The sequence below is a fragment of the Convolutriloba macropyga genome, chromosome 13 (assembly GCF_964194025.1).
Source record: "Convolutriloba macropyga chromosome 13, txConMacr16.3, whole genome shotgun sequence".
Taxonomy (NCBI): Eukaryota; Metazoa; Xenacoelomorpha; order Acoela; family Convolutidae; genus Convolutriloba; species Convolutriloba macropyga.
In genome coordinates, this window is record NC_134480.1 from 17954631 (window position 1) to 17981319 (window position 26689).

The 26689-nt window shown below is 35.6% G+C and overlaps 1 protein-coding gene across 1 annotated transcript in view; it reads left to right on the forward strand.

The window, feature by feature from the left end:
* The window catches only part of LOC142351645 (uncharacterized), a 65515-nt gene that overhangs the window by 26534 nt on the left and 12292 nt on the right, over positions 1-26689 (forward strand). The window contains exons 3-6 of the mRNA XM_075403784.1: positions 3530-3954; positions 6617-8996; positions 17084-17208; positions 22964-24664. Of these exons, the coding sequence (XP_075259899.1) occupies positions 3530-3954; positions 6617-8996; positions 17084-17208; positions 22964-24664 (4631 nt within the window). The remainder of the gene's footprint in view (positions 1-3529; positions 3955-6616; positions 8997-17083; positions 17209-22963; positions 24665-26689) is intronic.

The following is a 26689-nucleotide window of genomic DNA, read 5'->3' on the forward strand; positions in this document are numbered from 1 at the left end:
ATTTGTCAGTTAACAAATCATATATGAATTGATTACTGTTTTTCTGCTGATCTGAATTAATGAGTGGTTTTCAATTGAATTTATCCATTTTTAATTCAATTATGTCGATTCATTTTTTTGCGTCTCTTAACAGGTTTCAAATGACAGGTATCTACTGACCGGTGTCGATTGACAGTTGCCTGTGGACAGATTTTTTGAACTATCTAAATTGAAACGCAAATTGAACTGAAGAACACCCATTAATTGATGAAACCAAAAAAAGAACAGATTAATTAAATTATTGAGGAAAAAATTTGAGAAAAAAATGAAATCTCATTGAAAAACCCTCAATTTGTCCTTACCGATTATCCACATGTTGACCGCTAACTTTGCTGTGAAACGTACGTTGGTGTGTATTTCCCGACAAACAATTCAAAAAACAACAAAAATCTGGTAATATAATCTAAATCCTATCTCGTATATTATTCAGCTAAACACTAATTTACATGCTCAGATATATTAACTGCTGATCAAATATATATTCAATTTGGAATCGAATTAAGTTCAGTGCTTAAAATAGGTCCCTAAAGGTGCTAGTTTTTTTGCAAGGATCGCGAAAAAGATTCAAAGCTTGTATCGCAATTCCCCGGTCAATATTTTGATACTTTTGCAAACATGGGTTGCCAATTGCCCTTCAATTTCGCTTGAGTCGGCTAAAGTATCTATTTTTTCAATATTGTTACATTTTCAATGTATTAACATGGAAAAAATGATCCACAGATACACAAATTGAACAGATTTTCCCGTGACCTTTTGAGTATACCTCTGCAGCGTTTTGAAAAAAAAATAAAAAGGAAAATTAACTATTTCTAAATTCTTACCAGTTCTAAATTCTAACATTTAAGCAAAAAAAACAATTTTTACTCCTTAGTGTAATACGATTTTAATATTTTACTTGAGCATTTACTCAAGTATGGCAGATATTTTTGAGTGGCAGATTTTCCTTCCTTCTTTCAAAAGATCTTGAAGGAAATTTTGCTTTTTCGGAGCCAAGGGTTGAAGCCAAAATGATTTTTCTTCAGATCAAGAATCAAAAAAGAGGCTTGTGTTTTTAAGTTTCCAAAGTTTCCGATTTCTTCACGCTTCTTTGTCAACAAAAACTCTAAGCCGTGTTGAAACCTTCCGAAGTGTTTTCTCGTTTTAACATAATATTGATGAATTTAAAATTTTGTTTTGAATTGTCCTTCGATTAAAGTAAACTCAGTATTTCAAAAATTTTAGTCAAAACCACGGAAAAAGCGATATTAAAACAAAAACTTTTGTCTTTTCGTTTTAAAATTTTAATTAGAAGGAAACCGTACTTTTCTGCACTGCGGAATTTTTACTGTTGCAACTTTTCCCACTTGAGATAAAGTAGGAAAATTCTTTCATGTGAAATAATTCTTTGTTTATTTTAGCAAATAACTATAATTTTCTGGTTGTCTTAAGAGTAAGCAGAGAGTTGAAATGAAATTTCCCTATTTTTGGTAAAAAGAAATATCAAAGGGAAATAATAGCTATGCATTTGTCCACAGCCACAAGCTACAACCCGCAACACAATCTGTATAGGGCAAAAAATTTGCTGTTCAGTATCAGTCTTTATAAAGGTTAGTTCAAACACAAAAAACAAACGAGTTCAGAAAAATTGAAAAAATAATGAGCTGAATTCTACTGAATTGGTACACCTCTGGGTTGGTTTAGCTTGCCATTAACTGCAATCACATTTTTTAGATTTCTCAACGAGAGGTGAGGTACTTTAGGTTGTTTTAGGTGGGTTATTCTATGATTTAGAGAGAGCACATTCTAATTGATTAAAAGTTTAGCCAAAAGACTTCCCCAAAAAAAAGATGCTGATAAAAATGCAACCAATTTTAGGAGTAGTCAAGCGAGCGATCTTGTCGACGTACGTACGGCGGTAGAAAGCGCAACGATACCAGAGCTGCAGTGGCGTTTCTCGATTCAAGCGTTGGGATAGTAATCTCTTGGTTTAGTGTCGTCCCCTATCCACGCCAAATCACCAGTCTTCAACTGCTACTTGTCAGGCATCTGCCACTTGGATTTATTGTTCAATCTCGGCCCGACACGAATTATTTCATCCCTTGTGACAAAATTGCGTTCAATTGTGCTCAAGCAAAGCGTTTGTAGTGACCAAACTTTTCTTTCGCAACCAATCGTTGGAATTCCGCCAGCGTGGTTCTCCCAAAACAATTAACTCTGTTAGTTATCTCGTTGGTCAAGCGGCGTGTACCGAGTATGGTTTACAACACGCGTTTGAATTTGAGCGCCAACTTCTCCAAAAAATGCCGCCTTGTTGTGAACGGCCCTGGGCAATTCAAACTTCCATTTAAAGCTTTTGCGTGTGAGTTTAAGCACAAGGACAGTGTTATTCCTCTTTTTCATATTTTTCTATGCTCTCTTTCCGTCTTAAGTTGCGATAGTGCTTTAATTTCTGAGCAATGAAATTAAGTTGTTCATCAATTAGAGCAATTTACAACAAGGCGGCATGTGTTCAGAGTTCATAGATCAGACCATGTGAGCAGAGTTTTTTTAGGCAAATAAACTTGCAAGATTAATGTCTCATCTTGCAATCTTGACAACGATGAACTCCATCTCTTAAGTTCACACATGAATAACTATTTTTCTTCAAAAATCATGCACGATCAACGTTCGGTCAGGACTATGCTTAAAAATGAGTGACGAAAAATTCGTCCGAATTCAGGAATCTTACATTTATACAGTAATTTTCCAAAAAATAATTACAATAAGTTGACAAAAAATTATTATCATAGAACTTTTATATTATGGTGTAATGATAATATTAATAACAAAAACTGATCAATTATTTGCAAAACTACAGCTTTGTTTTATGACTATGTCAAATTTATGTCATAGATATTCTACGATTTTTTGAATATGATGAAGGGCAACCCCAGTTTAAGCTTCCTTAAGTCTCCTCCCGCTATCACTCAACACAAAATGATAAAGTTTGGCGGTGGTCCAAATTTCCAAATTCACATGATCACAATTTTTGTTTAAACGACTAGTTGTCTTCTACGAACTCTGTTTAGCCTCTGGCTATGTTCCGCACAATTAAATCATCGAAAGAAGTCCAACCCACATCTAAGAAAATTGCTAATTGATCGCATGTGATGTTCTTAGTGAGCAAAATTCAGATATAATTTGAGTTCAATTTTCCACTTGACAAATTCTTGATTTAACCATCAGTTCTAAACAGAATATGCTTATATGTTGTAAAATTCGATCGGCATTTTTCTAGCTGTTTGATGTTGTTTAAACGCTAGTTTGGACTGTCATTCGAAAAAGCTAATTGCATTCAAAAAGCTACAAAAACCGCTCGGTAATATTTCTTAAAATATGCGATTGTAGTTGAATTTTGAAGCAAAATAACCATACATTTATATTGGTGAAAAGAACAATTAAATTTGCGAGTTACTTGTATTCAAAACGAACTTTTGACTGTAAATAAAATCAACTCATGCTTTATGTCCAGGACAATACACAAAGCAGAATAAATTCAGAACTGCACGGCGATTTGAACAAAAAGCAACATCAGAATAAATCATTAGAAAACAACTCATATCAGAAAAGTGCGTTGAATTTGGAATTCAAAAAGCTGAGAGAGTTCGCTGCAATGTATAAACATAGACGGCCGGCTCTATACAGACCGATTCCGGTGCAGTATTGCAATCGACACTGGCAAGACCATATATGGGCACAACGTCCGGCTTCGGTGATGGGTAATCCTCTTTCGAACCCGACCAGAGGCAGGAGTTTGGGTAATAGGGCAGCGTCGTCACTTGGAGTCCCTCTGAGACCCCGAAGTGTGGCATATTCGCCAGTGGGGAGTTATCACCCGAGGTCAAAGACTCCAACGGGGCAATCGAGGTATTCGTCAACAGCTGCTAATCCAAGCAGGTTAGTAAATTCCTTGATCGAATTTTCTCTTCAAATCGAAATTGCGATGGGAAGATGTTTCTAGATTATGATTGGGAAGACATACAGGGTCAGACGAGCTTTTAGACGACGATTATTTGTTTCACTGCATCAGTTATTAATCCTAAAACGTTAACAGAATGGACTATTGTAATCGAAAACATAGGTAACTAAGTTCAGAAAGTCGCTATAAACTGAGTTCTATAGACGGAAATTCGCAAAAACAATAGTTCTTCTCTATCCACCAAATGTTGTCAAAACATTGCAATTGAAATTTATGCCTGACGGTCAATGCTTGGTAAATTTTTCAATCCTGAAAATTCTCAGCCAATTATAATTAAATTTGGAGCGTTTGCCACAAACAGACAGTTAAAGCAGATGGCCGAAAAAAGGATACAATACTCAACAAACAGATGTCGAGAAAAGGTTTTCATGAAACCCAAGAATGGTTTCTCACATCTTGGGCCCTAAAAGAAGAACAGTTTGTTCATAGAACATTTTTATTGTCAGAAAAGAGAGCATATCCAGATAACATAACTTGGATAATTACCACTTAAGCCATAAAGATGTTTTTAGATTTGAATATCAGATCTCTTGCGATTTTTTTTGACCATTTGCAGATTCTTAATGCCACTTTGAAGGAACCACCGATTGCACTAGCAGAAAACAGACTTATTCTAAGCGATCCCTTGGATTTTTACTACTTGCAGGGATTTCAAAAAACGTAGAAACCCAGAACAATTGGCAAATGCTGTGGCGTTGCTGTGTTTTTGAAACGAGCAACTTCATATGGCCTGATAGATTATAAAACTGATCAGGAATGCTTAACTCTATCAATCAAACAAAACAAGCAAGTGAATTGCTTTATTTGTGTTCTTCACCTGCCTCCTTCACCAAATCTGCATAGATTTTTTAAATGTCTTCAACATATTGCTTGACTTTCTGCAAACCAGAAAAATAATTAGTTTTTGATGATTTTAACAGTAATATCTTGGAGGGTCATTCATGACAAGGAGATATTGTGATATAGTTGAATCTATCGGATATCGAATCCAAAAAAATGAAGCAAACAAAATAACGGTACTCAGTTCTTCTTGCATAGATCATGTCATAATCGAAGATCAAAATAATTGTTTCTGTTTTTTGGATCAAAAATTGAAGAAAAAATAAACGGAATCATTCAATGGAAAAATTCAATTTTTTATCTACAATACCGCAAACCCTAAACAGACGTTCGCCAGAGAAAAAATTAGTTATAAATTAGAACACATGTCCATGGATTAATAGAGAAATTAAAAATTTTCATAGGAGGCGCAATCATGCTCAAAAAAATGGTTTCGTCTGATAAACCAAAAGATAGGGAAAAATGTTTTTTGAGAAAGAAAAAAAAATCGAAAATCATAGCGAGCATATTTTTCACGTATGATAAATAAAAAAATAGCCAAAAAATTGCAAAAGTTTTGGCGCTTCATAAAAAAAAGGAACATTGACGATCCAAAAAACCATAGTGGGACCCATTTTTGTGATAGCAACATAGTTTGAGCAAAATGACATCAAACAAGATATGTAAAATTTGCTTTAAATATCACTGCTTTTTCATTTTACTGGCAAGCAATTACAAGTCATTTTTTTTTTACAAATATCTCAAAACCCAACAACTGAGTTGTCATTTCTTTTATCTTTTTCTTTTTTTTAACGGAAAGGCACCTTTTTGTTGTGTTCGGAAGATTGAATTTCTCCGTAATCGTCGAGGAGATGAGGGCATAAAACCGATATTGTTGAAAGCAATTCATACCCGAAACAGCGGTTAGATTACTTGTTCTCAAAAGAGGATTACACAGATTTTTCTGAAAAGGTGAGAACTAGTGACACAGTTTTTATCGAATGTTCATATTTCGAACCACCAAGGTTCATTTAATTTTATTTCGATTTGTTTCCTGTCACAATAAAAACATTGAAATATTTTCATGTTTGTCCTTAAACTTTGTTTGTCACTTTGAAGTTGAAAAAGTTTAACGCTGGAAATACAAAAACTCAACTGATCTTTTGAACCGGGCCGGAGGCTAGTGGAGTAAATACAAACTGGTGGCAGAAAAATTCTGTCAAACTCTTACACATTCTAGCAATCTTCGCTCAATCATTTATTTTTAAAAATAAATCGCAACCTAACGTTCAGGGATCAAACTTTTTCTCTTGCAAATCATGCTGCCAACATACATTTTAAGTACAGAAAAAGGGGCCACTAATTTGAAAACATAATAAACGCAACAAAAATTGATGAAATTTATTCTCCAATCTCACTTTCTCACTACTTAAAGTTAAGTTTGATTAAGTTTGAAAAAGAGATTTCGCAAAAACTTATTTAAAAACACTTGTGTAAAATGCACATAATTCACCAATAATTGTTTCTGAGGAACAATTTTCCGACTGTATCTGCATAATTATAATATCTGATAATTTTATTGAAAAAACTACAAACAGGTAACGGTAGTAGCGTACGGGTAGAGGAACGCTAGTGCAAACAATTTTTCATAAACTGATTAAAATTTGTACAGTTCAAGATGAAAAATTGAGTTTTCTTGGAATTTTAATGTCGTACCAACAAGGGAATCAGTTTAAGGCTTAGTTTATGCTTATATTGCAGGTATCGAAGACCAGCCTCCAGATCCTTCTCTCGAAGATCAATCAGTCCTGCATCTTCAGTCGGGAATAATGACAAAGAACACTCAGATGATGAAATTGACGACCTTCTCAGAGAAGTCAAAAACCTCAAAATTCCTCCACCCCCACCCCCACCGGTGGACTTGGGTTTCTATTCCAACCATCTTCCGGGATATAACTTACCCAGTTTATTCCAGTGTCAAAAATGTGGAAACTCGCAACCTCTCTACTTTCCAGAGCGAGGCTTGCCCTATATTCCATTTTTAACTGGGTTCCCGGTTAACACCAAGCAACCCATCAAACCCGGTCAGGCCAAACCGAATGACAAACCGAGTCCAAAAACGGATACCCCGGTCGGGTTCATCAATGGTCCATATAATCAATTCACACCGAACGATTCCGGATTTCCATACCCGGTAAGCTCGCTTCCAAGAATGTTGCCGAAAACTGGGCCAGAAAACATGGCTAGTTCGATGCCATCGCTGCTCAACTTGACTAGCGATTCAATTCCGCCAGGTTCCCAAATTTTTGTAGTTCCACCCGCGAGCTCGACGATTATGCCAACCGGGTGGTTAATGCCAGGATTGAACGGATTACCTGTGAACGGAATCGAGCAACGTCCGGAAATTCCACCAGATTTGCAGCAGATAATGGAAAAGTATCCACCGCGAGATCCAAACCAACCTGAAAAACCTCCAAAAGAAAAACTAGTTCAAGATGCGATGGATAGATTTGAAGAAAAGAAGAAACAAAAAGCCAAAGACGATTATTTGAAAGCGCTGAAAGATAAACGCGATCAACAACCGCAGCCTAATTACGACTTCAAAATCAAAGACTTGGTTGTAGATGAAAATAGAGCTCCGAAAAAACCACCCGCAAATGAGCCGGTTCCAGCGAAACCTAACAAAAAACCGTTCAAAGATCCAATATCAACAAACTTGAACAACAAATCGCCGAACAAAAGCTCGGAACCACAGAAACCGAAAGGCAAAGACTCGAAAAATTTCGCTCCACCCGCAAAGCCGAAAGGTTCAAACTATCGAACAACGTGTGACGATGAAGAAGAAATATTGGCAGAAATGCGAGACGAAGAAATGTTGCAATCTGGTAACCCGGATTCTTTGTTTGACATGCCAGACTCAGACGACTGGGCTACCCCGAATCCGTCCAAGTTGCGGGAACTCGAACTAGCTGCAACTGTAGCCGCAAAGTGGTGGGAAAAGACGCAAAAGCGAATTGAAGATAAAGACAAAGGGAGCAAGCCAAAAAGCGGAGGTCCAAAGTCGAATTTAGATTCTCTTTTAATGAATGGAACGCCAAAATACCCGGGCAAAAAGCCCAGTGACGTTTCAGACGATGAATGTATTGCTGAGTTTCCAAATCGAAACAAACTTCAATCGGCAATGGATGATAACCCCTTTTTTGACGATCCAGTTCAGTCAAAACGAAAGCATTTTAAGGACCCAATCTTGACCAAACTTGGACCTCCGAAACCTCGAGAGGAAAAGTCGAGAAGTCCTGTGCGTAGAGCATACGATACAAGTCCAAACTATAGAAAACCACATGAAGAAAAAGCAAAACCATCCTATCAAACGTCGAAGAGTCCGGATTCCAGATACAACCCAACTACAGCTCCTAGTACTCGAGTGCCTTATTCACAGAACCCTAATTCTAAGCCTTACGACCCTAAATTCCCAAAATATAGTACAAGCCCAAACACTCGAGATACAAAACCATGGAATTCTACAAACACTGATGTTATCAAGCCTCTGTTGTTAGAGATCCCGGGGAGTGGGGACAAGTCGAGACCTCGTTCGAAGTCACCAATGTCCAGAACGCCCGACCCGAAGGTAGGAGTCAAGAAACCTGAAGCGTCTCGCGTCATGCCGACCACACCTCGTGACATCACTCCTCGATTTGATCATAAACTTGATAAAGACAGCGACTTAGAAAGCGTCAAAAGTGACAATGCACCCAAAAAGTATTCGCTACCGAGTCCCGCTCCTAAGACCGCATTCCCGTATCAAACTCGAACACCGAAACTATCAGAACCAACTAAACCTAGAAGTTTTCAACCTTCAATTAACTCAAACAAACCGAATTTCGGATCCAGTTCAAGTCCGGCTCGGCGACCAATTCAACCAAAGATTAAAGAGCCGGATGATGATGATGAAGACGATATTTTTTTGTCCAAGTCTTTCAAACCCTCCTTGCAGTCAGCCCCTCCGTTCGGCTCCGAATCCTTGGCACCGTCCAGTGTCAGTGGGAACTCTGGGCCGGTTGACCTTTTGAGCCCCGAGGCAAATGAGGATAACCAGTTGATGCCTTTTGGATACGGAAATAGACCCGACGACGCTTTTGATGTAAGAAAACGACTTTTAACCCCCTTTTTTTACAAGTTACATTCAAATTACATTGTACCGTATAATTTTCAACGTAAACAATATGCTCACAGGGAGTTTTGTTGACTCAATAATGACCGGCCAAAAATTTTTGCCGAAAATATCAGATATGTGTTCAGAAAGCGATTAATTATCAAGCGTAAAATAAACTCAAGTTTAAAAATTAACTTTCTTCTCCAACAATCAAAATAAACAAAGATCTATATACAATGAAAAGTTTGGAGAACATAAACCATTTCAAAAATTTGAAAAATAGACAGAAATTGAGAGCATATTGAAGAAACTGCTGACTAAGATAATTGTATTGAAATTCAACCTGACAGGGTTTGCTAGCCAAAACAAAAACTATATTTATGATAATATTTTTGGGATCACTGTCGAGGGGTCAATACATATAATAACCGACCATTTGACTCGAATATGTGACAAATTTGGATCAAAAAACTTAAATTCAAGGAACGAAAAGAAAATTCGTATCAAACGAAATTTCATTGCCGACAAGCAACTTTTCATTACCTTAAAATTTCCTTGCTCTCTTTCTATGAAATCGTTGGCGTATTAAACAAAAAACCTCTTTAACAAAAAACCGACAAAGAAACCCAAAATTATTTCATAAAAAAACGCAGTGATTTTTAATTACTGCGTAACAAAATGACCCATTCAATAAAAAACTGTGGTCCATGTCAGCGACAAAATGGTTTCCAATGTTCTCAAAGAATCAATAGCCTTTCAATTTTGTAGAATTTGAAAATTGAGAACAGTCCATCCTATTCACAATTTCACAAGTTTACTTGAAATAAATCGATGGAAAAATACTACAGCGAGGGGTAGTAACTTCACGAACTTGTTGCTTTAAAGTTGAATAAAGTGTTATACCCAGACCTCCGTTCAATCCTTATTTGAAGTGACCGAGACACTATAACACTTCAATAAATTAAACGAAAAATGTCAACAGGGGTATTTGTCTTCCTGAAAATCTAATTTTTATTCGCCTTAATCATAAAAGATATGTTACTAGAAAGAGAACAAGTTGATGATTCTGCTATTGCCAACTATACCCGTCTCCCAATTCAATTAATTAAACACTTGAATAACCTATATATTTAATCAAGATCGAAAATGGCGTGAAGAACTTGTCGTTGTTCACTCCACAACTCAGCCAGACGAGCATTAACCCAATTGAAAAACGCTACTCCATTAGCGATCAGGTACTTAGGGTAACTGCAGACCTTTGAGCGTCTACTTGATGCACCCGTCGATCGTACATGAGTTAACCTAGCTTGCCAAGTCCTCTAGCTTCACTCATAGTTCTCGTGGAAAGAGCGCAGCCTTTTAAAACTCTGAGGAAACAGTCCTCATAGTGATGCACAAAGCCGTCTCCTGATGTCCTCCAGTCTTCTCTTCTTAACTTAACCTACTTTTGATTGGCTGACCGTTAAGTTTTACAATCAGGCAACTAAACTATAACTAAAGAAATAAGACAAAGGTACATCGTTTCCATTTAAAAATGCCAAAATTAACTACCCATCACATATCGATCTAAGTTCTTAAATGTTTAATAAAAACTAATTAGAGCCAAGGAAACAATTACAGCTAAGGAAAAACTTGTTTAATTAATTTTTTCTAAAAGCAAACTTTCATCTAAATGAAATCGAGGAAAAGTCTGAGTAAAGAAAATAGTAGCTAAATTTCTAAAGTAATTTAACCAAGAACTATACTAAAATCAATATCAGCACAACCAAAAAAAACAAATTTCAACAAGATCATTTTACTCATTCGTCTTTATAGAAATCTATCAACACAAGTTATACTCTAGAAGTGTCTCCTGAAAAAAAAGGTTATACTAAGACCTCCGTTCAATCCCTATTTGAAGTTGACGAGGTGCTATGACATTTTAACTATTTAAATGAGAAATGTCAACAGGATTTCATGTCTTCCTGTGCCTTTAATTTTTTATTCACCCTCTAATCGTAAAAGGTTTCTTACTAAAAACAAGAAGTTGGCGACCCTAATTTTGCCAACAAAACCTGTTTCTTAAGTCAATTAATTGAACACTTCATTAAGCGATATAATTAAAAGAAGAATGAAGATGGCGTGAAGAACTCTTCGTTATTTACTCCACAACCCAGCCAGACGAGTATACGCCGTTGCCAAACAGGAACTTAGGGTAACAGCAGACTTTGAAGAGTCAACTTGGTTCACCCGTCCATACTAGATGGGTTAACCTAGACTGCCATGTCCTCTACAGTTAGGCTTCCCTACCCGCGGCGAGTTTTCATTTATTCGTCTTGTGGCAAGAGTGCGGCTAGTTGAAACTGTGAGGAACCAGTCGTCATAGTGATGCACACAGTCGTCTCCTTGTGTACTCCAGGTTTCTCTTCCTAGTTTAAACTACTTCTGATCGGCTGACCGTTAGACTTTAAAGTTGCGCAACTAAATTATATCTAAATAAATGAGATGTAAGTAATAAATTAGGTTCCCTAAGAAATGTTGAAGTGAAATTACTGAATGCCATACAACCGTACACTGTTTCCCTAATAACATACCAAAGCTATTACCAATCACATAGTATTAATCTATGCTAATATCTTACATGTTTCAGAAAACTATTGACAGCCATGAAAACAATTAAATCAAAACAAAATATTGTTTTTTTATTTTTTTCTAAAACAAAAGCAAACTTTCATCTAATTAACCTCGAAATAAGGTCGAATTAAAAAAATAGTAGTTAAATTTCTAAGGTAAATTAACCAAAAATTTTACTAATATCTAAATCAGCACTAAGAAACAACAAAAACGACCAAAACTATTTAACTCACTTGTCTATACAGAACTCTATTAACACATGTTATAACCTACAATTGTTTCTTGAAAGAAATGAGTTATACCAAGACCTCCGTTCAATACTTATTGGAAGTTGAAGAAGCACTCTGACACTTAAATTTTTTAAATGAGAAATGTCAACAGCGTTTTATGTCTTCTTTTACCCCTATTTTCAAAATTACACTTTAATTTTAAAAAGATTGGTACTGAAAAGAAGAAATTGTTGACCCTAAGATTGCCAACTAAATCCGTTTCTCAAATCAACTAATTGAACACTTGATTAACCAATATAATTAAAAGAAGAGTGAAGGTGGCGTAAAGAAATAATTGCTGTTTACTCCACAACCCAGCCAGACGAGTACTAAACCACTAGAGAAAGTAAACAGTACGACATTGCCCATCAGGAACTTAGGGTAACTGCAGACCATTGAGAGTCTACTTGGTTCACCCGTCCAGACTACAAGGATTAACCTAGCTTGCCAAGTCATCTACAAGTGGGCTAGCCTACCCTCAGAGAAGCTTCACTTATTGGTCTTGTGGAAAGAAGTTGGCTGGTTGAAACTCTGAGAAACCAGCTGTGATAGTGATGCACAGAGTCGTCTCTTGATGACTTCCAGGTTTCTTGTCCTAGCTTAACCCATTTTTGATCGGCTGACCGTTAAATTTTAAAGACACGCAAATAAACTATGAATAAAAAATGAGATGTACGTAATAAATTAGATTCCCTTAGAATTCGTGAAAAGAATTTACTAACTCATATACAAACAAGCACAGTTTCCCTATTGAAAGACCAAAACTAATTACCAATCACCTAATATAAATTGATGCTAAGTTCTTAAGTGTTTCAGAAAACTAGTTAGAGCCAAGAAAACGCTTAAAGCCATGCAACTTGTTGTGTAAATTCTTACTAAAACCAAGTTTCCATCTAATTGAAATGAAGAAAACATCTAAGTAATGAAAAAAATTGCTAAATTTCTTGGGTAAACTAACCATGAATTAAAATTGTTTGAATTTATATCGAATTAAAGCTTTAAAAGCTTCAATTAAGTCTTGAATAAAGTGCTTATTACAGTGCATAAATCAATTTTGCTTGCTTAAAATGCGGGCTTTTAATTAGGCCTAATTAAGGATTAGAGATACTTAATGCCAATAACAGATACCGAAAATGAGCGGGAACGTGCTACAAGATTTGTCACCTGTTTAAAATTTTTAATTTTTTTTATTTTGCAGGAATGGTGAAACCCCTTTTCCGAAAAATGAGATACAAAGGATGTCTCCTAATTTCGTTCATTTTATGAAAGTGCTCAATGTAGTGAAAGTACTCAATTCTATACAACCGTACGCTGCTTCCCTATTAAGATACAAAATTTAACTGCAAATCACCCATTATTAATCGATACTAAGTTATAAGTGTTACAGAAAACTACATAGAGCCAAGAAAACAAAAGAAGCCTAGCAACTAATTGTGTAATTTATTCTTACAAAAACAAATTTTCATCTATATTAAAATCGAGAAAACCTCTTCAAAAAAATAAGCTACAATTCTACGGTAAATCAACCAAGAACTATACTAATATCAATAAAGCACTGCTAAACAACAACCTTCACCAACATCATTTAACTCACTCGTCTTTATAGTACTCTATTAACACAAGTTTTACTCCAAAATTGTCTCCTCAAAATTAAGTGTTGATTGTCTCCTCAAAATTAAGTGTAATACCAAGACCTCCATATAATCCGTATTCGAAGTTGCCGAGCCGCTATGACATTTTAACTATTTAAATGAGAAACGTCAACAAGATTTTATGTCTTCCTGTTCCTTTAATTTTTTATTCACCCTCTAACCGTAAAAGGTTTGTTACAAAAAAACAAGAAGTTGGTGACCCTACTTTTGCCAACTGAACGCGTCTCTCAAGTCAATTAATTAAACACTTGATTAACCAATATATTTAAAACAAGAGTGCATATTGCGTGAAGAACTCTTCTTTGTTTACTCCACAACCCAGCCAGACAAGTATTAAATCACTCGATAAAAAACCAATACGCCGCTGCCAACCAGGAACTTAGGGTAACTGCAGACTTTGGAGAGCCTGCTTTGTTCACCCTTCCATACTAGGTGGGTTAATCTAGGTTGCCAAGTCTTCTACAAGTGGGCTTCCCTACACGCGGCGAGTTTTCATTTATTCGCCTCGTGGCAAGAGCGCAGCTGGTTGAAAATGTGAGGAACCAGTCGACATAGTGATGCACACAGTCTTCTCTTGATGTCCTCCAGGTTTCTCTTCCTAGCTTAACCTACTTTTGATCAGCTGACTGTTAGACTTTAAAGTCACGCAACTGAAATATATCTAAATAAATGAGATGCACGTAATAAATTAGGTCCCAAAAAAAATCTTGAAAAGAAGTTACTAAATGCTAGACAACCGTACACTATTTCCCTAATAAAAAACCAAAAATATTACCAATCACATAGTATTAATCGATGCTTAGTTCTTAGGTGTTTCAGAAAACTAGTGACAGCCAGGAAAAAAAATAAATCAAAGCAAACAATTGTTTATTTCTTTAAATAAAAGCAAGTTTTCATCTAATTAACCTCGAGATAACGTCTTATTTAAAAAATAGTAGTTAGATTTCTAAGGTAAATTAACCAAAAAATTTACTAATATCTAAGTCAGTACCACGAAACAACAAAAACGACCAAAACTATTTAACTCACTCGTCTCTATAGAACCCTATTAGCTCATGTTATAACCTAAAATTGTCTCTTGAAATAAATAGGTTATACCAAGACCTCCGTTCAATCCTTATTTGAAGTTGACGAGGCGCTATGACACTTTAATTCTTTGAATGAGAAATGCCAACAGCGTTTTATGTCTTCCTGTACCCCTATTTCTAAAATTACTCTCTAATCGAAAAAAAGTTTGGTTCTAAAAAGAAGAAGTTGGTGACCCTGCGATTGCCAACTAAACGAGCTTCCCAAATCAACTAATTGAACCCTTGACTAACCAATATAATTAGGAGAAGAGTGAAGGTGGCGTGAAGAAAGCATTGTTGTTTACTCAACAACCCAGTCAGACGAGTGTTGAACCACTTGAGGAAAAAACAGTACGACATTGCCCATCAGGAACTTAGGGTAACTGCAGACCATTTAGAGTCTACTTGGTTCACCCATCCAGACTACAAGGGTTAACCTAGCTTGCCAAGTCTTCTACAAGTGAACTAGCCTACTCTCAGAGAGGCTTCATTATCCGTCTATAGGAAAAAGCGTGGCTGGTTGAAACTCTGAGAAACCAGCTGCACACAGTGCACACAGTCGTCTCTTGATGTCCTCCAGTTTTCTCGTCCTAGCTTAACCCACTTTTGATCGGCTGACCTTTAGACTTTACAGTCACGCAACTATACTATTTCTGAATAAAAGAGATGTACGCTACAAAATAGATTCCCTGAGAAAACTTGAGGTGAAAATACTCAATTTTGTACAACTGTACGCTTTTCCCTATTCAGATACCAAATTTTTTTTTCAAATCACCCATTAATAATCGATACTAAGTTATAAGTGTTACAGAGAACTACATAGAGCCAAGAAAACAAATGAAGCCTAGCAACTAAATGTGTAATGTTTTCTTACAAAAAGCAAATTTTCATCTATATTAAAATCAAGAAAACCTCTTAGAAAAGAAAAAATAAGCTACAATTCCACGGTAAATCAACCAAGAACTATAATAATATCAATAAAAGCACTGCTAAACAACAAACTTCACCAAGATCATTTAACTCACTCGTCTCTATTGCACTCTATCAACACAAGTTATAGTCTAAAATTGTCTACTCAAAATTAAGTGTCATACCAAGACCTGCGTTCAATCCGTATTCGAAGTTGCCGAGGCGCTATGATACTTTTATTATTTAAATGAGAAATGTCAACAGGTTTTTATGTCTTCCTGTACCTCTAATTTTTTTGTTCACCCTCTAATCGTAAAAAGTTTCTCACTAAAAACAAGCCGTTGGTGACCCCACTATTGACAATTAAACCCGTTTCTTAAGTCAATTAATTGAACACTTGATTAATCAAAATAATTAAAAGAAGAGTGAAGATGGCGTGAAGCACTAATTAATATTCACTCCACAACCCGGCCAGACTAGTATTAAACTACTTGAGAAAAAAACACTACGCCGTTGCCCATCAAGTACTTAGGGTTACTGAAGACCTTGGAGAGACTATTTGGTTCACCCGTCCAGACTACATGGGGTTAACCTAGGTTGCCAAGTCTTCTACAGTTAAGCTAACCTACCCTCAAGGAGTTTTCACTTATTCGCCTCATGGAAAGAGCGCGGCTTGTTAAAGCGCTGAGGAAACAGTCCTCATAGTGATGCACACAGTCTCTTGAAGTCCTCTCGTTTTCTCTTCCTAACTTAACCTACTTTTTGATCGGCTAACCTCTGAATTTTACAGTCACGCAGCTAAACTATATCTAGATAAATGAGGCTAAACGTAATAACTTAAGTTCCCTAAGAAATCTTGAAATGAAGTTACTAACTCATATACAACCGTGCACTGTTTCCCTATTGAAAGACCAAAACTAATTACCAATCACCTATTATTAATTGATGCTAAGTTCTTAAGTGTTTCAGAAAACTAGTTAGAGCAAAGAAAACGCATAAAGCCATGCAACTTGTTGTGTAAATTCTTACTAAAACCAAGTTTTCATCTAATTGAAATGAAGAAAACATCTAGGTAATGAAAAAAGTTGCTAAATTTCTGGGGTAAATTAACCATGAATTAAAGTTGTTTGAATTTATATCGCTTTAAAGCTTTAAAAGCTTCAATTAAATCTTTAATAAAGTGCTTATTACAGTGTATAAACCAATTTTGCTTGCTCAAAATGCGCGCTTTTAATTAGTCTTAATTGAGGATTAGAGATACTTTTAATGCGAATAATAGATACCTAAAATGAGCTACAAGACTTGTCACCTATTTACAATTTTAAAGTTCTTTTATTTCGCAAAAATGGCGAAACCCCTTTTCCGAGAAACAAGATACAAAGGATGTCTCCTAATTTCTTTCATTTTATGTATCTTATTTTCGAATGAATTTTACGAAGGCGGAAATTTTGGGGTATACCTCTGCGGTGTGATGCTTGTAAGAATCGTATTGAAACGTTTAAAGGAATTATATTAAACGAAGCGTATTAAATCACGAAAGTGGCCTCAACATTGCTTCGTTTCAGAAGCAGAACGTGGTAGGTAGCCAGGCAGGCCCTGGGGGTATGGTCAATTTCGGCAATGTGAACATGTACATTCTGCAGGGGGACGAGGACGCCAGACAAAACGCATTCGACCAGGCCGACCGGAGGTAAAGTTAGACGCACCATAGGAACCGACTGCCGTCCGCTTCTCTCAAAATTAAAGCTTTATTCCCTCGCATGCTTTTTGTTCCCCTTTTCTAAGCTTTTTTGTTCACTGTTTAATCATGAAATTTGAAGTTTGAAATACATGCAAAATTTGAAAAAAAGTCTTCTCAATGCTGCCCCTAATTTTGAACAGCTAGGTTAAGAAATTAAGAAATTTACGTCAGTCCTTTGAAACACGTTTTTGAGAATCCTAAACAACTATGAAATTAACTTAAATTAGTTAGTGAATTGTCATAATTAGATTAGAATTTTAGAACTTCCTTTTTCATAAAATTGATTTCACAGCTTCGTTGATCAATGTTGTTTTATAGACTGATTGGGTATTATTGTTTACACAAACTGCAACTAACAAAACTGATGCATGTCATGAATTCATTGAAGTTCTTCTCTGATTCCATTCAGCTACGATTGTTTAATTGCTCAGAAAAATTTGATCCAAAAATTATTCAGAAACCTCGTGCTCAGATAATTGTTGACGTTTTAAACTATACACAAGCCTTTGAAGGCTATCAAAATTTGCATTTTTACTCCCGCATTGTTGCACACTAGAATTGCACAGATGAAACAAGTTTGAAATCATATCGGATAAGTTCAAATTATAACCAATTAAGGCACCCGCACAATGATGTAACTGAGTAAATTCATTTAAAAGATGTTTCATGTCTGAATCTTTTTACAGTATAAATCACAACCTAAGAAAAATATTTACTTAATTACCACCGAACAAGTAAAATAGTTCATTTGAGCGATTGCTAACACGCTCGAAACTAAATCGAAAGTTAACTGAATTTTTTTTTTCATTAGATCAAAAATAAGCAAAAATAAAAAAGTTCTATTTGTCATCTCGGCTGTAATAAATGTTTTTGTAACAAAAAATACAACAAAATTATTGCTTAAAAAATATTGAGCTCTGGTGACATCAAACTCCATACTCTCAAAAAAGTGAAAAATAAGACCAGGCATTTCAACGAAAAACGTATAGTTGTTTTTTAAATTAAATTCAAAGTTAAAAATTCGAAAGTTAACTGATTTTTTTTTTCATTAGATCAAAAATAAGCAAAAATAAAAAAAGTTCTATTTGTCATCTCGGCTGTAATAAATGTTTTTGTAACAAAAAATACAACAAAATTATTGCTTAAAAAATATTGAGCTCTGGTGACATCAAACTCCATACACTCAAAAAAGTGAAAAATAAGACCACGCATTTCAACGAAAAACGTATAGTTGTTTTTTAAATTAAATTCAAAAAAGTCAAGTTTTCACTTTGATTATTACACATTTTCTTGATTACCCAGTGAAACGAAACTTGATACACCTTGCCATGCCATGCAAGATCTTGTCAACTCGTGCAAAACTTGACACATCTTGCCAAGATCTCGATAGACAAAAATTCTTGGAACACCTTGATAAGATCTTGGCAAGATCTTATCAAGACTTGTCAAGAAATATTCTTGGCGTAACTTGATAAGATTTCGATAACTCTTGACACATAGAAAATTTTTTTCTAATCAACAGGAAGTGAGGGGGTGAAAATATGAACCCGGAATCCAGAGAAAAATTGGCCATGACCAGACAAACCAGACGAAAAATTAGCTATGACTCGCAGTAGTGAGAATTAGCACTGAGTGACAATTAGCAATTTGCGGTGAAACATAACAAAAAATCAGAAGTCACGTCCATTTCAATGACCAAACACGAAATTGAATTATCATGTAGAACTGCACAATTGTTAACTTAATATCAGGCGATTACTTATATTATTTCTTAGAAAAAATTTTAAAGTCGTTTGTCCTCTGATTTGATTGAGGGGATTAATTACCGATCAGAATGTAGTGATTACTCTTTTCCTCAACATTATGATTTTAACATGCTTTCTTCAAGATTTTTCTTATTTAAGCAAACTTTTTTGTCCTCGGATTCTGGAATCCGTTTCTGTTGGTCAAATATCACTGAAAATACTTTTCATCCCAGAAACAATGGGTTTTAAATCAGTTCAACCCAATTTTTTGTTGATTGCCGCACAAAATTTCAAAAAAATATGAAAGGCGAAAGTCTTTAAACAAGTGAGCGTAAAATGAATGAAAGACGCTTTTCGGTATTAAATCAGCTAATACAAGTTTTCGGATTTACGATTAGCAAAAAACTATCACAAGCTGATTTTTTTTTGTTTTTCGTATTTGATATTAGATGCTTAAAAACTGTAGTTGCTTTGTATGCATTCAATTTGCCGAGTGTTGTTTTTTTTGCTGTCTTGTTTTTTCAACGCTTGTTTTTTTGTTTTATGTCATGTTACAAGTTTTTAAATTTTTTGGGATCTTAGTGGGGGGCCTTCATGGTGGCCGTCCTGTATAAGGTGTGTACTATGTACATACCATACCGAGCTAGCATCCACTTAAAAATTTCATTATACTGGAAAAAAGCGGCTCACTTGTTGTTTAAAAAACTAACAGGAGCAGTATTTTCCGATATTCTTTCTTATTCTTGATAATTCTTGCTTAATCTTATGAATTCCTGCTACATCTTGTTTTTGGGTGCTATTGAATTTTGTACATATCTTGATGTTTTCTTGGTAAGTACCATGGCAAAATCTTGACAAGATTTACCATGATTTAGTATGTTTCTACCAAGATTTAGTATATCGAATAAGTGCAAATTATAACTAATTAAAGCACACGCACAATGATGTAACTGTGTAATTTCATTTTAGAGATGTTTCATGTCTGAATCTTTTTACAGTATAAATCACAACCTAAGAAAAATATTTGCTTAATTACCACCGAACAAGTAAAATAGTTAATTTGAGCGATTGCTAACACGCTCGAAACTAAATCGAAAGTTAACTGAATTTTTTTTCATTAGATCAAAAATAAGCAAAAATAAAAAAAGTTCTATTTGTCATCTCGGCTGTAATAAATGTTTTTGTAAAAAAAAACAACAAAATTATTGCTTAAAAAATATTGAGCTCTGGTGACATCAAACTCCATACTCTCAAAAAAGTGAAAAATAAGACCAGGCATTTCAACAAAAAACGTATAGTTGTTTTTTAAATTAAATTCAAAAAAGTCAAGTTTTCACTTTGATTATTACACATTTTCTTGATTACCCAGTGAAACGAAACTTGATACACCTTGCCATGCCATGCAAGATCTTGTCAACTCGTGCAAAACTTGACACATCTTGCCAAGATCTCGATAGACAAAAATTCTTGGAACACCTTGATAAGATCTTGGCAAGATCTTATCAAGACTTGTCAAGAAATATTCTTGGCGTAACTTGATAAGATTTCGATAACTCTTGACACATAGAAAATTTTTTTCTAATCAACAGGAAGTGAGGGAGTGAAAATATGAACCCGGAATCCAGAGAAAAATTGGCCATGACCAGACAAACCAGACGAAAAATTAGCTATGACTCGCAGTAGTGAGAATTAGCACTGAGTGACAATTAGCAATTTGCGGTGAAACATAACAAAAAATCAGAAGTCACGTCCATTTCAATGACCAAACACGAAATTGAATTATCATGTAGAACTGCACAATTGTTAACTTAATATCAGGCGATTACTTATATTATTTCTTAGAAAAAATTTTAAAGTCGTTTGTCCTCTGATTTGATTGAGGGGATTAATTACCGATCAGAATGTAGTGATTACTCTTTTCCTCAACATTATGATTTTAACATGCTTTCTTCAAGATTTTTCTTATTTAAGCAAACTTTTTTGTCCTCGGATTCTGGAATCCGTTTCTGTTGGTCAAATATCACTGAAAATACTTTTCATCCCAGAAACAATGGGTTTTAAATCAGTTCAACCCAATTTTTTGTTGATTGCCGCACAAAATTTCAAAAAAATATGAAAGGCGAAAGTCTTTAAACAAGTGAGCGTAAAATGAATGAAAGACGCTTTTCGGTATTAAATCAGCTAATACAAGTTTTCGGATTTACGATTAGCAAAAAACTATCACAAGCTGATTTTTTTTTGTTTTTCGTATTTGATATTAGATGCTTAAAAACTGTAGTTGCTTTGTATGCATTCAATTTGCCGAGTGTTGTTTTTTTTGCTGTCTTGTTTTTTCAACGCTTGTTTTTTTGTTTTATGTCATGTTACAAGTTTTTAAATTTTTTGGGATCTTAGTGGGGGGCCTTCATGGTGGCCGTCCTGTATAAGGTGTGTACTATGTACATACCATACCGAGCTAGCATCCACTTAAAAATTTCATTATACTGGAAAAAAGCGGCTCACTTGTTGTTTAAAAAACTAACAGGAGCAGTATTTTCCGATATTCTTTCTTATTCTTGATAATTCTTGATAATTCTTGCTTAATCTTATGAATTCCTGCTACATCTTGTTCTTGGGTGCTATTGAATTTTCGTACATATCTTGATGTTTTCTTGGTAAGTACCATGGCAAAATCTTGGCAAGATTTACCAAGATTTAGTATGTTTCTTATCAAGATGTACCAAGTTTCGATTCACTGGGTAAACTTTCCCTCTTGTCCAAATAACTCACGATTTAATCCAGAGCAGAAAGTATATCAAAATTTTTTGAGATAAAATCAGTATCTTGATTGAAAAACAAACACAGAAAAAAAATCAAATTAAGCGGTATAATCGACTTAATAGTCAATTAAATGAGACTTAGTAATTTTAATTTACTAAATTATCTTTCTTCAATTAAAAACTGGAAACAGTCAATCAAAACAACTATTAAAGTTTTTGATTTTAAATCAGTTACTGAACCAGAGCTTTCGAAAAACTGGAAGAATCAAATGCTTCAAAACTTTGTTCTGTGTTTCTTACACGGAACCACAATTTTTCGACGCAAATACATCTAAATAATAAGCTTATAATAACAGCAAACAAATTCATTTAAAGCATCGACTAATTTTTTGTAATCAAATCAATGAAAAGAATTCGCTAAATTAGCAAAGGTTTTTTTTATTCCAAAACAAACGTTCAGAATTAAATCAAACTAAACACTCTCTAGTTGGGCACACTCTCTAGTTATTCAAATTTTTCTGAATAGTTCAATTAAAAACAATATAAATATAAATTTGTCTTCCTTTTCTTTCGGTCAATTTATATTTCTTCTCTTAACTTAAATTTGAAGAAGTTAATCAAAACCACCGTTAAGTTATTTCAACGTATTTTTTTCTGATCTCAGATCAACTCAATTCAATCAACACATGATCAGAAATGTGCACTAAAATTTTTTAATTAAAAAACAGAAAACTTAATTATTAATGAAGATATTATCAGTTTTAATTAATTGATTTTGAAAGTAAATTATCAGCACTCACTTTCCAATGGCAAGCTATCTGAAAAGCTAGTTAAGTTATCAAAGATTGAACGATCCACTGAAATCGATGGTCGGCATTTCATCGGTAAATCCAATGATCGGCTCTTCAAAATCGATGATTATCTGAGAAAAAAGCCAATAACTTTGAGGATAAATATGATTTGTATTCAAACCTGACTTGTATTCAAAACACCTGACTTGAATGCACTGAAAAAGTTGCCGTAACACCTGACTTGATTCAGTTTTTTTTAAAAAAAAAACAATTTTAATTTTTCCTTTTTTTGCTGTAAAACTGCCTATACTTGTCCCTTTTCTCTTTTTAAATGTGCTAAATTTGATTTCAAAGTAGAATTGATGTACTCACCCCCTTTGCCTGTAAAAAGTTTGAATGTTACTAACAGAAGCACAACTTCAAATGAGCAGCCACTTGCTTTAATGTCTTCTAATCCACTCTCACCCCAAACTGATGATGATGAAACAGCACTAAGTCCTCAACCAAGATTGCCCAAATCATCGCTTCCAAGTGGAACTTCATACACACCTGACCAGAGATTTCCTAACAAACAAGCAACACAGAACAAGCCAAGATCTTTTGATAACTCTGACCGAAATTCCAAAATTCCTAAAACCTACGAGGACGAACCAGATCGAACCCTGACTCAAATGGACCCTGTACAAGAAGATGATGATTTGGTAGATGATAAATTTCCTAGAAAATATTCACGGTACACTCAACCTGGTGGTAAATTTCCAAGAAAAGATGTCCAAAATGCGCCAGCCGTCGAAAATTTCCGAAGAAAAAATCCCGAATATGAACGACCACCCGCTAGGAACTTTCAAAAAGAGCGACCTGAATTCGGGCAACCGGTTGACAATTTTCAAAGAAAATATCCAGAGTACGAACAACCCACTCAAAACTATCCAAGAAATTATTCTCAGCAACCTAACGAAAACCCAAGAACTTACCCGGATTATGAACAAGCTCCTGCAAATCTGCCACGAAGGTATTCTGCAATTATGGAACCAGCTGATAATTTTCCAAGGAACATTCCCGAGTACCAAAAACCAATCATCAATCACGGTCCTCCAGTACTTCAACCGGTCTATCGCGAGGAGCCGGTTTATCAGTACCCAGAACCAAATATAATTGACCCAAACATTAACTTAAGAGGGCAATCAATGTCGCGTCCTACTAACCCGCCTGATGTAATTACTTTTGATGGACCGGCTCCTGGGTTCCAGAGCCCTGGACAATATGTAACATCATCCATGCCCGTTCCGTACTACCAGCCCTCGTACCAACCCCAGACTGTTCCACCCCAGATTGTCACTGGAATCCCCGGAAGCAATCCTAACCAGGATGCTCAACCGGTCTATGCTCGGCGACCATCACTGGCTGTTGCTTATCAACCTAATAGGTACCCTTCTATTGACTACGAATCCCCAGCAATGCCACCCAGAGGTACTAACAGGGACCCCAGCGATTATGGTAACTATTCTTCGGGTACTGTACCTGCTCATTACGCTAATAGGTCGGCCCCACAACCCAATTATGAACCCCAAGGTGTGAACAACTACGAACAGCCCTTTAATCGGAATGAGCAACCAATGAGAGCTGGAACCATGAATGGCAACGCGAGTGCGATGCCGAATCATCCTGGACAATTCTCATTGGATAATGACGGCGGTGGGGAGCAGAACATAAATCGGGGCCCGGCCAACAGGGTTTACAACGGCCAGGGCTACCCCGAAAACGGCAATGATGCTGCCTCATATAATCGTCCAAACAATTTCGTACAAGGTGACGGACGAGGCGCTGGACCTCAACAGAGACTTGACGGTTCTGGGGGTCTTCAATCGGGTTTCACTAATTCCGGTACACCACAATCGGGCAATCTGGGAAATCCGAAAATAACAGGCAACAAAGGGGTTCCTGGTGGTTCTTTGAAACAGCGGGCAGTTGGTACTGGCGGTGATAACCGATTGTTAAACGTTTCTAACAATGCTGGCGGATACGGAAGTCGAGGTGGAAGCGGCAGTGGAGGTGGAGGCGGAGGCGGAAGAGATAATGGTGGTGGTGGTGGTCTCCCATCATCACAATTGTATGTTTCGTGATAGTAAAGTCACTGGTTTTGAAAACACAGAGCATTATATCACACTAACAGATCATGTTTAGCATGGATATGTTTGAGTGACGTCTGCTAAGTGCTTTTCAAAACCAAAGACGTCATGTTCTGTAGAGCGCAAAGAAGCAAAATTGACAATAAGTAAAAAAATCGGCACTAAAAATTGGAGGAAAGTGAGTTCGTTTGCTTGCTCAACAGGACAGGCATAACCGGCACATTCGGAAATATTACACTGGTTAGCGTATCTATTCTATTTCCCCCCCCCCCCAGCTTAGTGGGCACATAACTTTTACGCCCCCTGGCGCACGTGCCATTTCTACATAGTAATCTGCTATATAACAACCCATATATTGTAATTGCGGGGCATAAAAATACTGAGGGGCCGAAACATAATAGATGCTATTTAACTCTGCTAAAATTTGCTCCAATATTCATGTTGCACGTACAGTACTAAAATCATTATTGCATGTTGCACGTTCAAAAATTAATGACGGACGCTGCACTGTTGCATATGATTTGATTGCGTATGAACTAGATGTAGATTAGCACGAGTAGTTTATAGTGACGCACGTTTCTCCAATAAAAAAAATCTGTTTCCTTTTCTTGTAGAACTAAATTTACCCCTTAACAGATTATGTCGAAGGCGGTGAGAAAATGCGACAATCATTAGTATGTATCCTCAAAGACACAACGGAAATCTTAGAAGCTCCTTTGCGTTCCTATGATTTATCTAAAATACTTCAGTAATTATAGGAAAACAAAATTTACTTAAGACAGGAACATTATTAGCATCTCCGTTATAACTTGTTAAAAAAGCCAAGAAAATAGTTTAGTAATGCTTACCTTCGTTTTAAGGAAAAAAATGTAAAATTTTACAACATTCAGCATTTATTTTATGAGGTTTTTGGTTTATCGCCAATGTCTTCAAATTATACCAAAAAGATAAAAGTTTGCTCGAATTTTCACGTTTACAATCATTAACATTTGGCGCTCTTTTAGAGAACTTTTTAGCGCAAAAGTAACCTATTTCTTGACAAAATCTAATATCCTCAGTACCCTACCCGGACTTGAGTCTCAGAGAACTTCAGCGCTGATTCAGCACAATTCAAGAGCAAAAACTTAATTCAGCTCTGAAACAATGCATCTCCAGAATGTTTTAAGTTTTTTTATGTGCAGTTTTCCTTGATCATGGGTACATTGAGGTCATAGAGTTCGCCCAAGCTCAGTCTATCCTGCGTAGTCTAAAATTTATTTATATTACAAAATAAAGTCTGATCAGAATAACGTCATACTTTTGTAGCCTTTAACTGGTAATTACTATAGTATTATACACACTCTTTTTAATTAAGATAGTTGGTAGGCAATTACCACCATGCCCATTCAGATTAGGGGTTACGACTTGCTACGCACATTAAATAATAAAAGTACCCACGCGAAAGTTTCAATCGCATATCGAGCAAACCTTGTTGGCGATACTTAAGCTGACAATACTTTTTCACGCAGTAATATTTACTCAAAAATGAAGCCTAGTCAGTATAAATTGGGACTTAAACAGAGTACTGGCCATACAGAAACAGAATGCCACTAGATTGGTTTAACGCTGATTTGTTCTGCCACTAATCTGCGGTTAGCTCGAAAACAATAACCTAATAAGCATTAGTATGATCAAGGTTATAAAACAAAAACTATCTTAGTTCTTGATTCTACAAGTTTAAAGTTTGATGAGTTGAACAACATTTTTTGTGAAAACAAGCGCAATTATCATACATTAAGTGGAAATAAACCCTTTACCCTAAACTAAAACCCTTAACAACATTAAAATTACTTTTACCGAAAAAGATCCAAATTAAAATTATAACTTTATCTTTTTTGAAACAGTATCATAGATCAAAGCTCTATATCGCAAGGCTTTGTGAACATAAATTCAGCAGGTGAAAAACAGGTAGTGTCTTATTAAGCAAATTTTAAACTTATCCGAATTCGCACATAAAAAGCTAATTT